This window comes from Chrysemys picta, chromosome 13 (genome assembly GCF_011386835.1).
Source record: "Chrysemys picta bellii isolate R12L10 chromosome 13, ASM1138683v2, whole genome shotgun sequence".
In the NCBI taxonomy this organism is placed as follows: domain Eukaryota; kingdom Metazoa; phylum Chordata; order Testudines; family Emydidae; genus Chrysemys; species Chrysemys picta.
In genome coordinates this window covers 39,009,560-39,023,496 of record NC_088803.1, presented here as the reverse complement: position 1 = coordinate 39,023,496, position 13,937 = coordinate 39,009,560, and the positions used below count along the sequence as shown (strand labels likewise).

Here is a 13,937-nt window from a genome sequence, read left to right as displayed (position 1 = left end):
TATATACCATAATGCAGGGGCCAGATTCTGCCACCCTTATTCTCACTGAGCAGCACCTTACTCCATGAGTAGTCTGATTTCAGGAGTAAATATTAATCAGCGTGAAGAAGGCTAGCAGAATTTTACCCTAAATTACTGAAAAATGTCTTCACTGGTATGCTTGCCTGCTTGAAGAATTTGGGCCTGTTTCAAAGCCCATTGAAGTTAATGAAAAGACGCCCATTGACCCTAGTGGATTTTTTTAGATCAGGTCCTATATAAAAATGAATATCTCACAGAACTTTCAAACATTCTGAGTCAAACATTTGATTATAAAGTTACATGCATAATTATTTAAATCTTACTAAATTACTGCACTTCTTAATGCTTTGCATGATAAATTAAAATACTGCATTATACAAGCAAATATATTGTTCTAACAACACATGGAAGTTATTTTTACAAATGTCTCCGATAGTGCCATTAACAATTACTAACGCATTTTCATAATGTCACTTTATTTCTGAAGCACAAAGTCAATATGCTATTTAGAACATTCAATGTGTTTTAAAATGATTAGACTTTGCATGTATATGATTACTGCATTTTCAGCTGATCTAGTCCTAGCAAAGCGGGCTCTTTGTTAGGAAGAGAGACAGAGACACTGAGACATGGTCTACACTGGCGCGGGGGGAAAGTGGGGAGAGAAATCAATCTAAGATACGCAACTTCAGCTACGAGAATAGCGTAGCTGAAGTTGACGTATCTTAGATGGAATTAAAATTACTTACTTCGCGTCCTTGCGGCGCGGGATTGACGGCCGCGGCTCCCCAGTCAACTTTGCTTTTGCCTCTCGCACTGCTGGAGTTCAACAGTCGACGGAAGAGCGATCGGGGATCGATTTATCGCATCTACACTACACACGATAAATCAATCCCCGATAGATCGATCGCTACCCGCCGATCCGGCGGGTAGTGTAGACATACTCTGCTATTCCTCTTGCACAAAGGTATGGTATCATGCAGGTGCCCTTAAACGTAAGTTTATATTGTGATGCAGAATCTTCTCCCTTTCTTCCTCACAAGTTTGGCCAACAGGAAAAAAAGGAAAGGCTACCAATTGCATTGCTCCGGGCGGTTTGACTGGAGATACCTATTAATCTTTGCCAATGTCTGAAACACTATTATTTTTTCAAATAGCTTCTTTATATCCAAAACCATTTTAAAAATAGGGACATGTTCAAGTCTCCTTCAACTGAAATTAGGCCAGAGGGGAAAAGGAGGCAAGAAGATCTATTTGGTTCTCAATTGTGTGTCAAGTCTTTGCTAGAGCTTGGACTGAAGGATGTGGGAGGGAGAAGATTTACTGTATAGCTTACCCAATATGTCAGTAAAGGTGACTTTAGACTACCTGGCAGCCTTCATAGTAGTAAGTGTGTTGGTAGAGACATGTAGTACTGATATACGACTGGCTAGAGGATCACTCAGCCTTCCCTCCTGACCCTAACAGAATCTTCCTTTCATACAAAACAAATATTAATCTAATGGATATTAGGCTCAAGCTAAAGGTAGTACCTACCACACATGAAAGCAACGGCTCTCAGTGTCTGTTGCATTAGGATCTGTGTAACGGGGGAAAGGTTATGGTGTGTGTAGTGAGACATCACAATGCCAGAGAACAGGATTGCCATGATACCTGTGGATACAGTGCAACTGTCAAACAGCAGAATAATACTTAGCATTTATATGGAACTTTACAAACACTGCCTACTTAATCCTCACAACACCATCACAAGGTAGGATTATCCCATTTTACAGTTGGGAAAGCTGAGGAAGAGGTTAAGGGGGCGTCTACTGTAGGGGAAATTTTCCCATCATTGCTAACACTGGTTCAGCGCCATAGTCATAGGAACATTGGGAGCTCTAGTGTAGATGGATTCCTGGCTGCTGTTGGAATGTAATTCACCTCATCAAGCTTGCACAGGTGTATTCAAGGGCAGGATCTAGAACTCAATGTCTAGTTTAAAGAATAAACCCTTGTTCTTTCAGGTTTTCCTATCAGGATGTCCATGAGGTGTGTAATACGCTGAACCCAAACCATGTTTTCCTGCTTTTAATTTCCCTGACACACAGCAAAGATAGGCAAGATCAAAAGGAAAAAACTCAAATCTATGGGGCTAGGAAATTGCAGCATTTAATTCTCCAAGCAAAGTTCGTCTCCCCGCTCTACACACTGCTCACTATCAATCTGAGACAGAGGGGGAATTTTATCATTGGTAGGGAGAGATGGCACAATCCTTACGGCCCATGATGGAGCCAGGGTAAAGCTGCTGTGCAAGGTGGGCCGATGCACGCCCAGAATGATGCAGAGGGGGCCTCTAACCCAGCCATTTTAGGTTAGCATGGAAGGTAGCAGTGGAGAGAGCTAAGGGAGGGGACATTAGGTTTACAATTATAAAGATCTGTGGCCCTAACACCGTATGCAAGTGGCAGGTTGAGCCAGCAGTTGATATTCCACCCCATGGGCTGGAGCAGCAGCCTTAGAAAGTGAGGTAGTATGGTGCAGTCCTGCACCCTTGCTTTAAGTTGGGGGAGGATTACTTTACTCCATTTTCCATCCAGTTCTTGGGCTATATGTTTTACTTTCTCTGAGCACTCAAGAAGCAAGAAGAAAGCATTATGTGCAGTGTTCAGTAGTTCATGGAGAGCTGAACATTTTAAAAAAGGCTTTAAAAGTTTCAAAAGCAACCCCAGGGTCTTGTTCTTGTGAAAGAGTGAATCCAAGATGGTGGCTGTGATTTTTGCAGTTCTGTGGAAACACATTACATTACTTACTTGTGAAATTACTATGCTGTCACCTGTAAGGAATTTGTGGAATAAGTAAGCACAAGGCCACAACATGTTCCTCAAGAGGAAATCAACTGCGGTGAAGATTACGGAAAGGACTAAATGACATTTGGGAATAATGATAAACTTAACTGAGGGTTATAACACAATGCCCTGTTTAGTCAAAAACAAAGAAAGTTTGAAAAGCTAACAGTATTTGACTACAGCTACATGCCCAAACAGGATGGCCCTGATGAACTGGAATGGAAGGAAAAGAACACGTATCTGAAGTGTACTCAAAAGAATCCTTTGTTTGGAATGCAGAGATGACCTTTGTAGTTACAGAACATGACCAAGGTTATTCAGAGTTTCTACTCTTCTGATAAATCATTTTTGGAAGTAGTTTGAACAAATAAGGGAGTTTGTCATTACAATGTGTTACGTACTTAAAAAAGAAGTGAAGTACTTTCTAATGTCAGCAATTAAGAAGTCATATTTGTAAACATTCTCTGCCATACACAATAATTAATGACTAATTTACAGTATTTTACAATGATTTTTATATTACTATGCAATACGTACCAGGAATAAAAAGGTTTCATGTTTTGAAATGTTTATGTAATATGCTCAGTATTTTAGCATAGCTTGTTTACAGGGCAAAGTCTGTTTTCACAGCAACACCAAATACTTTAACACATTAAACCACTAGGTCAGGTTTCAAAATAGTTCACATTTCCATTTGTATGCCTTAGTAACATGACTGTATGCACAGAGTAATTGTGCATGCAAATATGCAGAATGAGTCATTTGAAACTACAGTATTAATATTAGTGTCAATAGGTATCTCACACACATTGGAACACTGGGGGAAGAGAACCCAGTACCAGAAACTGAAAATCCTGTACATCCAGATCGCTAACTTTTTACAATTCAATAACTAATTTTGCACATATTCATTTTGCTGCCTACCTGAGAGTGAGATTCCTTCTGCAAGTCCATAAGGAAGATAAGCAAAGATAATCATCATCCCAAACTCCAGGGAGGGTGTTTTCCTTAAATCAATGTGCTTTAGTACGTACATATCAAACCATTAAGGAAAAAGTAAGAAAAGAAATCCACAGAAAAATTCTCATCTATTCCATATAGGTTCACCATTCACCACATTTCATATATTTGTTTCGTGAATAGCTAATATTAAGCCTGTAAAACATCCTGTGGATTGATTAATCATTTCTGGGATGGAGGGTTTGAAGTGAAATTAAAGTTGGTGAAAGCTGTTAGACAGACAGCCCTAGAGACTGAAGGCCACTGTTTTTTTTTACCGAGTACATAAAATATGGACAGCAGCATGCCAACGTGTTTAAACCTGGATCTAGAAGCACCACTTTTGTATGCACATTCACTTGTTGACCCCTCCACTCAGACTAGCAGACATTTCCAATCATGATGTGTATTCCTGTTCCTTCAGAACTGAACTGAGACCACCAAATTTATTGCAGAGAAGTCACAGAACAGTCTTCAAACAATAATGGCTTTCTATCAATATGGGATGGGTTAGAAGCTGGGACTCAGAACTGAAATGGCCCACACGTTTTCTCTCATTTCTACTTTTGACAGAAATAAAATCCTCTTTTGTCCTTGCTTAGACATTTATGAAAATGTGAGCTAACCTCTGACTGCATCTGTATTCGTTCTAGAAAGATTTACTAGGAGTGAAATCCTGGCTCCATTCAAATCAATGGCATAGCTTCCACTGGTTTCAGAGCAGCAGCCATGTTAGTCTGTATCCGCAAAAAGAACAGGAGTACTTGTGGCACCTTAGAGACTAACAAATTTATTTGAGCATAAGCTTTCGTGGGCTACAGCCCACTTCTTCCGATGCATAGAATGGAACATATAGTAAGAAGATATATATACATACAGAGAACATGAAAAGGTGGAAGTAGCCATACCAACTGTAAGAAGCTAATTAATTAAGATGAGCTATTATCAGCAGGAGAAAAAAAAACTTTTGGAGTGATAATCAAGATTTTAGACAGTTGACAAGAAGATGTGAGGACTGACTTCAATGAAGCCAGGACATCACCCAGGCCTAGATTGCTTTTGAAGCAGCTGTAATACAGTTATTTCCCACTTAGCATCAAAGATTGGAAAAAATTAAAAGCAAAATGATTCTTTACTGTGAAAGTGCAAAGAGTTGAACTAAGTTAGAACCAAACCTGGACCCCACCCCCACCCCCACCCCTTAGCTGGCCAGGCTGCGAGCTGGGCTTCTCTCAGGAAGAAGGAAGCAGAGCAGAATCAGAGCTGTTCCATAGCTGGTGTTACAGCCTCAGGGCTGCAGCAGCACCCAAAGCAAGTGAATTCCCAACTCAGGAGGAGATTTAACCAGTGGCTCAGCATACACTACCTGTGAATTAGTGTAATCCACCCGTTCAGATTCACTGTAGCAGACCTCTACTACCTGTATGAGAGCTTCGCCTCGCCATATCATGCAGTGGAAATACAACATGGTTGCAGAGGAGGGGAGCAAGATTTCACCTTATATGTTTAGTAGGGCAAACATGCTCTATATGTCATCAGTTGTATATTCAGCTAGATTTTGAGTTCGTTCCAAATGGACATGACTGATCAGCGATAACATCTACATCAACATGTTCATGCACTTGACGAATCATGCTCTTGTCTCACTTTCAAAATAGTCCACATTCATCTTTGTTAAAATCTGTGACATGGAAGTTCAGGTTCCTCCAGGCTAATGAGCAGGCAAGTTTCAATCATATCTATCTGCCGGCAACTATTATAAATTTTATTTGCTTCACAGAAATATTTTGCGCTAGCTAATATTTTCAGGCTCAAACAACAATAAAATATCAGAGCAGTTAAACTGCTTTTCTGTTTGGCCTTCGTCAGTTAGATATTACTGAATGAAAAATAGCTGCATCAGGAAAATATCAGTCTCTCTCTTTTGCTGAGATGTTTTGAATGAATCAAAAGTGCATGGAACAATTCTAATGAACAAAGATAGCAAATGTGCCCATGTTTAAACAAACACTCTGGTCCTCTCATTTACAAAACAAAGTACTTGACAATATGGACAGGTTAAACAAAAAACTGTAGCATAAGGCTAGCGCAAAAAATATGAAACAGGTTTCTATTTTAAACATTGAAGCAAGCTTTCAAAAGCAACAAAGGTGTCTGGTTTAAACAAACATCCTTCCTTATCTTAGGGGAGAAGCTCTCGGGTTGTTTAGCAACCAATTCAAGCTGGTGTAGAAAGCCACAGATATAATTCAGCATATACACCCAAACTGAGCGGTATCCATATTCAGGTCGCTGAATATGACATGTAAGGCTGGCAGATTTCATGGTCTGACTTTAAAATTTCTTGGGGAAAGATATTTTTCTTATTTTTAAAAAATTAATTTACCATTTTTACATGTGAAAACTAGGACGTATGCTATTAAAACAGATCAATGTTGAAAACAGAATTAATATTGTGAATTTAGAAAACAACTAGCAAATTTATAACACTATCTACATCTAATCTAAAATAGTATACAATAATTTAGACCTTAATTACAATCATCTAAGCATACAAAGCTTTTATGTAAGGTTTAAAAATAGGCCCATTAGCACTAATATTACAAACAAAATAAGCGAGAGAAAATATCATGCCCACAAAAAGACCTTATATAAAAATCATCCCTCTAAGGAACATTACAGAATGACTGGATGAAAATCATTGTTAGAACGGTAGACTTCACCAATTTATGCATGTGCATCACATTACCCCCCAAAAAGGATATTAATGCAGAAATAAGGCCGGTAAGAGTGCCAAGTGCTGCAGAGCCAAAGAACATCTTAAGAAAGTAACCCAGTGCCTGGAGAAAGGTTTGCCATCCACTTACATCTGACATATTTTCTCTTGTCAAACCTTCTGCTGTGCTGGGAATGATTTTAAAAAAGAAAAAAAAACATTAGCAACAAACAGTTATGAAGACTTGATCTGAAAAAGCCAAATGTCTTTAGAAAAAAATTCAAGCAACCTACAGTTCTCTGTTGCTACTGCTTTTAAAAGGCTTTTACTGTGATATAACAAGAGCAATGTCAGAAGATATTAAATCAAGTGTTGGTATAATCCCTAAAGGGAAACCTAATTCCATTAAAAATCTGGAAATCTAACATTGCTCTTGTGAAATCTTCTCACAATGGATCAATAGGCTACAATGATGCCCAGCACAGCAACACAGGTTCCACACTTTAGGCAGGGAAAAGAAAATGCATTTTTCAATGGTAAAAACTAAAGGTTGGAGAAGGAATAAAAAGACAAATCACATGATCCTTATGTGGGACAGTAAACAAACAAACAGAAAGCCCCATCCCAATGTAGAGGGGAGAGGCTGCAGGGTCACTGAAGAAGGGCAAAATAAGTGATTTAGGGGAGAGGCTGGGAGGAAAGGGGAGAGCTCTTTGGATCCCATGGAATATGAAACTGCTACAGCATGAGGCAATATGGAAAGAAAGAGCCCAATTGTGTTAGAGCTCGCAGACCCCATGGCCTTATTGAAAAGTACCTATGATAGATAGTGGTTAAAGTACATTTCTTCCCTGAAAATGGCTATGTAAATATAGCACCTTTTTACTCAGGAGATCTGCTGTCCCTATGTATTCTTAGTGACGTCTACCGACTTCAATGAAAACAGTAAAATTGGGGAACATTTTATTCCTGTCAGCCCTGCAGAACCAACATAGCTAAGAGAGAGTGAACTGGATTCTCTTCTGGCTCATGTACTGTCAATAGAATTATTAACTTAATTCCCTTTGCAGGGCCACCAGTGCAACCCCACTGGCTTGCAGTCAGGATTCCATAAACCAATGACCAGGAGTCAAAGAGGAGCAATGACAGAAGGATTTGGCTAGCAAAATCTTTCTAAATAAGCCAGAAAGAACAAAGCTTGCTTTTCAGATCCCAGGACTGGGGTGAGGAGGGAAAAAATTTAACATGTAAACTGAGCAAATCTGATCTGGAATCAATGAAATACTACTGAAATAAAGCTCAACAAAGTCGCTTTATAAGGTAATTTTTCAGAGTAGAACTGCACTTTAAGGATAAGAGATAGTCAAGCTAATGTGATTGCTATTATAATATTAGAATAGAAGCAGAATGACAATACTTAGTTCCCCTGTTATAACTTTGGATACATAGGCAAGCAACACAACGATATGAGATGAAAAACATGTATTTTCTGCCTATACAGTTTTTGTTAAGAATCAGGAATTTTGTAAGTCTAAAAGGGGATCTGTAACAAAATTAATTAAAGCTTTATGGCCATCTACAAGGGAGTGCTACAGTACAGTACAAATTCAAATGCACTTACTTTGTCAGGACAATAGAGACTGCATCATTGAGAATACTTTCTCCAAAAACCAACATGTTAAGCACAGGATCTACGTTAAGGGCATTGAAGATGGCAATAGTAGCCACCGGGTCCACAGCAGATATTAAGGAGCCAAATGCAAAACTGCGAGAATAAATAAAACCCAAAAAAGAAAACATGCCAATATAAATGTACAACATATTTGATAATACTGACGAATGAAAAAGCATGGAAAATACCAGTGGATTTTCTAGGGAACAGTATAGGTATATTTTGCAGAAAGTTGTATCTTCTCATTAAGGAGCACTTGACTAGCAATATTTAAAACAAAAGGTAAGAGAATTTTTTTCTCTCTTTTTGGAAGAAAGGATCATCTGTTAAATACAGCAAAACTTGTTAATAGACCATGAATTCATGGGGATCTTATGTACTCTGAGTTTTCCACCAAGCCTGATAACTCAGGCTGACCTATGGATGTCCAAATTGCAAAGAAGTAGGAGCAATATGCCTCCCCAGACTTTCAGAAATAAGTAAAAGTGTCCCACTAAAAGCAAGAAAGGGAAATCTGTGGAAACAGATTTTCAATATGTGACAATCCAAACCACCAAATCAGATATGTACAATGATACAGAGTGAACAGACTGCATAGAATCCCATTAACAATGTAAAACCTGCCCTAGATAGTTACTTGAAAAATTGACTGTGGTCACACTTGTATTTACTGTCATGCCATTAAAGTTATTGAAATTGAAAGAGGCTTTATCAGCTAGGTAATGCCTAGTTTTCTTTCACAGTTAGAATATTTTACATTTCAGATTTCACATACACGGTCAGACTGTCAAACTTTTTTATTTTATTTTTTTAATGTAGGTTTCCTTACATCACTATGTTGGGTTTTAGTTGTGCATACATAGTGGGGAACTTAATTATTTTGTCAGAAAAAACCCTGACATAGAAACTGACTCTTACATACTTATTCGTAGACTAGGCGACTAATAGAAAAGACTGAGTCAGACCAAAACAAGGAGCTGGTTTAGCCATGCTATCAGTTGCTACTTACAATACTCCTGCTATGTAGCACAAAAGGGAAACATTTAAAAAAAGATGCTAAAGCTTCCTTAGATCTTATACCAAAAGGTAGAGACCACAAAATCAAGAGCTGTCAGCTGTGCAAAGCCAGATGCTGGAGCCAGTAAGGAAGACATTTGCAGTTCATGCATACTTTTTCTTGTCACGTTTCCTGGTTCTGACTAAGCCAACAGATTTGTGGACTTTAATACAAATCTTCTGTGCTTGTGTACACGATAAAAGACAAACCAAAACAAAAAACCAAAAAAGTAAATGCAAGTTCTCCATCCAGTTACACTGGATTTATACTAGTGTAGCCAAGAGCAGAAATCTGACCTCTTGTGCAGTTTGGGGAGTTTCTAGAAAACTATGTTGAGCCTTTGCCAGCCAAGTGCTTTGAAAAGTCTATGGTATTAATTCTCACAAGTTCACTCCTTGTTTAAGGAGAAGCTATGGGTAAGGAGGCCATCCCTTTATAATATATTTTAATTATGTCAGGTTATCAAACACACATCACAATTTACACATTTTAATTCTGAAGTCTGGGAAAAAAGATTTTGCAAGGAAAAAAATACTGTGAAAATATTTTTGTGCCAAGCTGTTCGTTATTGTGTTTCTGTTGCTCCAGTCACTTTGATCAGATAATGCTATCGATTAGTAAGTCTTAATATACTTCATTAGGAAAACGGCATTACAAGAATTAAAAATGTTAATTCTGATTAATGATTTTACAAGTGATATTAAATCTAAGCGATCCAGAACACAATCAGAACACCTGGGTGAGTACTGTTCATCACATCTACTGCAGTATTTTGGAGAATGCCTCTTGGAAGATACTAGGCAATTTTACCAAGAACTTACCTGTCTGTCATGTTCAGTTTATAAATTACCTCAGCCTAAAAGGACAGGCCCAAAAAAAAAAAAAAAAAATAAAAAAAAAAGTTACAATCAGCTGTGTAAAGATTTCATTTTATTATTTTTACTAGGTATATATTTAGTATAATTTCATAAGAAGCTTTGTTTCAAACTTCACTTTAATCCTGATGTATACGTGTGCATCATACAGCAAAATGATAAAAATGTCATAATAAATTAATAATTAATACCCAAGAAGTGCTTTACAGACTGTAAATTCTAACTAGAACTCACGGGACATCAGTGAGGTAGGGAATTATTGTTAGCCCCATTGTCGAGATGAGGAAATAAGAGATAGGAGAAAGATTAAATGAAATTGCCCAAGCTATTCCGTGAGTCAGTGACAGAGCTAAGATTAGAACTCATAGAGGTGCCTTACTCCGGTCCTATGATCACTTCTTTAGTTTAGCCCATGCTGCATTTCTGAAAAAGCAATTAATTCTGATTCTCCTGTTTAATGCACTTTTCCACCTTGATCCACCTTTTGTGCACCTCAGTTGCCTGACTTCAGGAGCTAACTAGGAAATTACATACACTGATAGACCTTCCCCCGCTTTTTGTAACGTAATGTGTGGGATACATGGTAAGGTAAAGCTTATCATCAGTTCTTGTTTTATATAATCTTTTCCATTGGCTATTGACCCTTCTTTAAAAGAATAGGCTTTCGAAGGACCATCCTATTACATGCAGGAGTTTCAAAGACATTTTTCTTACCTGACCCAAAAAATAAATTCCTCCACCTACAATGAAAGCTGAAATTGCTGTGCCAAACACAGAAAACAGAGTGATGGAACCTATGTTCTGAAAGAAGTTACCCTGAAAACACAAAAGCAAGACAGAGTGAGGTAGTGAAAATGAACTGTAAAACTAAAAATCCCCAAAACAACCTAAGAAGTTAAAAGCAGATTCCTATATATTTGTCTTCCAATTGCTGGGTTATATGTGCTTAGCACTTGGTTGGACTGAGCTCAATGTACCCATATTCATATCTATACGAAGCAGGCAGGGGAAAGACATTTACAAGACTTGCTTTGACAGTGTGCATACACATGTACCAAAGCACAGCTGGGAGGCCTTTGTTTATTTCTATTCAGTCTTGACCCTTTACGAACAGAGTTTCACCCTTAACTCAGAATCTCCTTGCTTGTTTTGTTATTTTGTTCTGCATCCTTCAAATTAAATACATATTCTCCTACTATAAATCTGAAAATCCTTTATGTGCAATACTTTTTTAAAACGAATACATTTTGATGTTTGTACTTTACAAGTATGATTGAAGTGAAATTTTATTTCATTGCAAATACTTACTTTACTCCTAATAATTAAAATAGATTACACTAATCTCTTTCCTGGTCTTCTTTATGCAGGATCTAATTCTCATTTAGCTCAGAATGGTTATTAAGATTCTCCACACAGTGATACTAGAAGCCCTGGCTGATATTAATCATGGAATTAAAAGTTCATTCAGATTTAAGCTGTTATTAAAGAGCTGAGCAGCTAAAAGTACCTCCCAATATGTTGTAACAAGAAAACCCATCTGTTTTTTTAATAACATGAAGAATATATTTTAATACATTTACTTCCTATTTAAGGCCAATAGCTTTGATTTTAAACTCTTTGGGGCAAGGAATGTGTCTTCCAGCTTGTCACTAAAATACAACAGGGCCTTCTTGACTTCAGCCAAGCCCAAAGCAAAGGCTTAAAGTGTGGACACTACAGCCAAGTTCTAAAAAGGAAGAGAAAACTCTCTAGGGCTATGTCTACACTACACAGCTTTTAGCGACATGGCTGTGTCGCTAAAAGTCGCGTAGCGTAGCCACTGTTTGTCGGCTCGCCTGCCGACAATACGCTGTTCACACCGGCACTTGTCGCAGCAAAACTTTTGTCTTTTGGAGGGTGCGGGGGGTTAAAACCTCTGAAAGACAAAAGTTTTGTCATTCAATTGGCAGTGTAGACATAGCCTAGGTTTCTTCTTAGATCTTTCTTCCTTGATTTGCCTGCATCAGACTAGAAACTTCTTGGAGAATGGAACATGACTCTATGTTTTTATAGTACATTGCCAATGCTCAGTTAATAGGAGCAGAAACTACATGCCCTGCATTCTGGGTCCAAGAGGCCAAGTTCCACTCTCAATTCCATGAGTGTAAGTATGGTGGAATTCAATGCAATTATTCCAGAGTTGCATCACAGTAACTGAGGCAGAATTTGGTCCAAAGGAGAGATCAAGTTGTAAAATGATTACCTGGCAGTATCTCACCTTGTGTAATGAATATCCAGATTCAAATATAATAGGTGGAAGCAAGAGAAGAAAAAACATATTTGGACGAAACATTTCTTCCTCCTGCAAAATAAATGGAAACATTTTTAACAAGCAAAAATACTTGGAAATACAAATTATACTTAACCTGTCTCATTTTCCACCACTAAATAAAAGAGGATTACAGGATGGTAAACAACCGTAGGATTGCCTTTTAAATAACTTTTTTATCTGATGTTTGAGACAGGACATGTTATTTATCATGAACCACTGTTCCCAAATGTACTGTATGGAAAACAGACTGCTTGCAAAAAAAAAAAAATATAAGTTTCTATATTACAGAAGCATTACCATTTTTATTGCAGGCTTTCAAAGCCTGAAAGGAAATTGGTGGAAAATGCTAAAAGGACACACCTTTCACCTTTAGGTCACTGATCTGAATCTAGTCCAGGACAGTAATTGCCAAATACTGTTGCCATTAGATAGCTGATCAGGGGACCATGTGAAATCAGTTCATCGTCTCAGTACAGTTCCTGGTGGGCACATGTGCATTTAAATACTTTGCATTTCTAAAGTGAAGATCTCACAGTGCTTTACAAAAGGTGAGTAAACTTTATTATCCCTTTCTTTAGAGAGAGAGAAAACAATGAAGAAAGAGATCAAGGTCACATAGGGCCTGATCCAAAGTCCATTGCACTCAATGAAAAGACTCATTTATTTCCATGAGCTTTAAATCAGGCTCACAGGATGCCAATGAAAAAATTTAAAGGGCTTGAGTCTCATTTGCAAATGTAATTTATGTCCAGGTTAATGCCCTTTTACACTGTCACAGTGATGTAAATGAGCCTTAGGCTATTTCTACACTGCAAGCTAGGGGTGTGATTCCCCTGCTCATGTGCACATACTATCATTACGCTAGGCATGGCTATAAATAGCAGCGTATGCACAGTAGCACTGGTAGCAGTAGCACAGGCATGGCTGAGACATGCCAAGTACATACTCATCACAGGTAAGTACTCAGCACAGCTCATCAATGCCCCCACTGCCGCTACCAGCGCTAGTGCAGCTCCGCAGCTATTTATACTCACACTAGCTTGATGAGAGCTAACACGAGTATGTGTACACGAGCAAGACAATCAGATCCCTAGCTTGCTGTGTTGACATAGCTTTAATGTAAATGAGAATCAGGCTCTTAAGTCTCCTGACTCCTTCTGCTCTACTCTAAGCACTTGGGCCGCACTGCCTTACAAAAAGCCACCCTCAAAAATGGCTCTTTTTTTTTTTTTTTGCTGGCACTCTGAGCAAAGAAGCTGAATCACTCGTGCACAATCTTTGGCCCAGTGTGGTTCTCTTTACATCCCCCGGCTCCCTCAAGATTCCAGGGGCACTGCCTAAGAAGCCTGCTGCCTTTATAAACAGCAACAAGGATTCTTTCAATCCAGGTTGAACAATATTAAGTCCTGACACTGTAATTCCTACGCTGTATCCTTGCAAGGAAAAACTGCAACTTTG

The 13,937-nt window shown here is 38.3% G+C and overlaps 1 protein-coding gene across 2 annotated transcripts in view; it reads right to left on the bottom strand.

Annotated features, from left to right (window-relative positions):
• SLC9A8 (solute carrier family 9 member A8) overlaps positions 1-13,937 on the bottom strand; it is a 44,073-nt gene that overhangs the window by 8,147 nt on the left and 21,989 nt on the right. For both annotated transcript variants that reach the window (XM_042858328.2, XM_042858329.2), the window contains exons 5-11: positions 12,426-12,509; positions 10,883-10,984; positions 10,115-10,149; positions 8,186-8,329; positions 6,614-6,752; positions 3,774-3,879; positions 1,558-1,674 (exon numbers count right to left, since the gene is read on the bottom strand). In XM_042858328.2, coding sequence (XP_042714262.1) covers positions 1,558-1,674; positions 3,774-3,879; positions 6,614-6,752; positions 8,186-8,329; positions 10,115-10,149; positions 10,883-10,984; positions 12,426-12,509 — 727 coding nt within the window. The remainder of the gene's footprint in view (positions 1-1,557; positions 1,675-3,773; positions 3,880-6,613; positions 6,753-8,185; positions 8,330-10,114; positions 10,150-10,882; positions 10,985-12,425; positions 12,510-13,937) is intronic.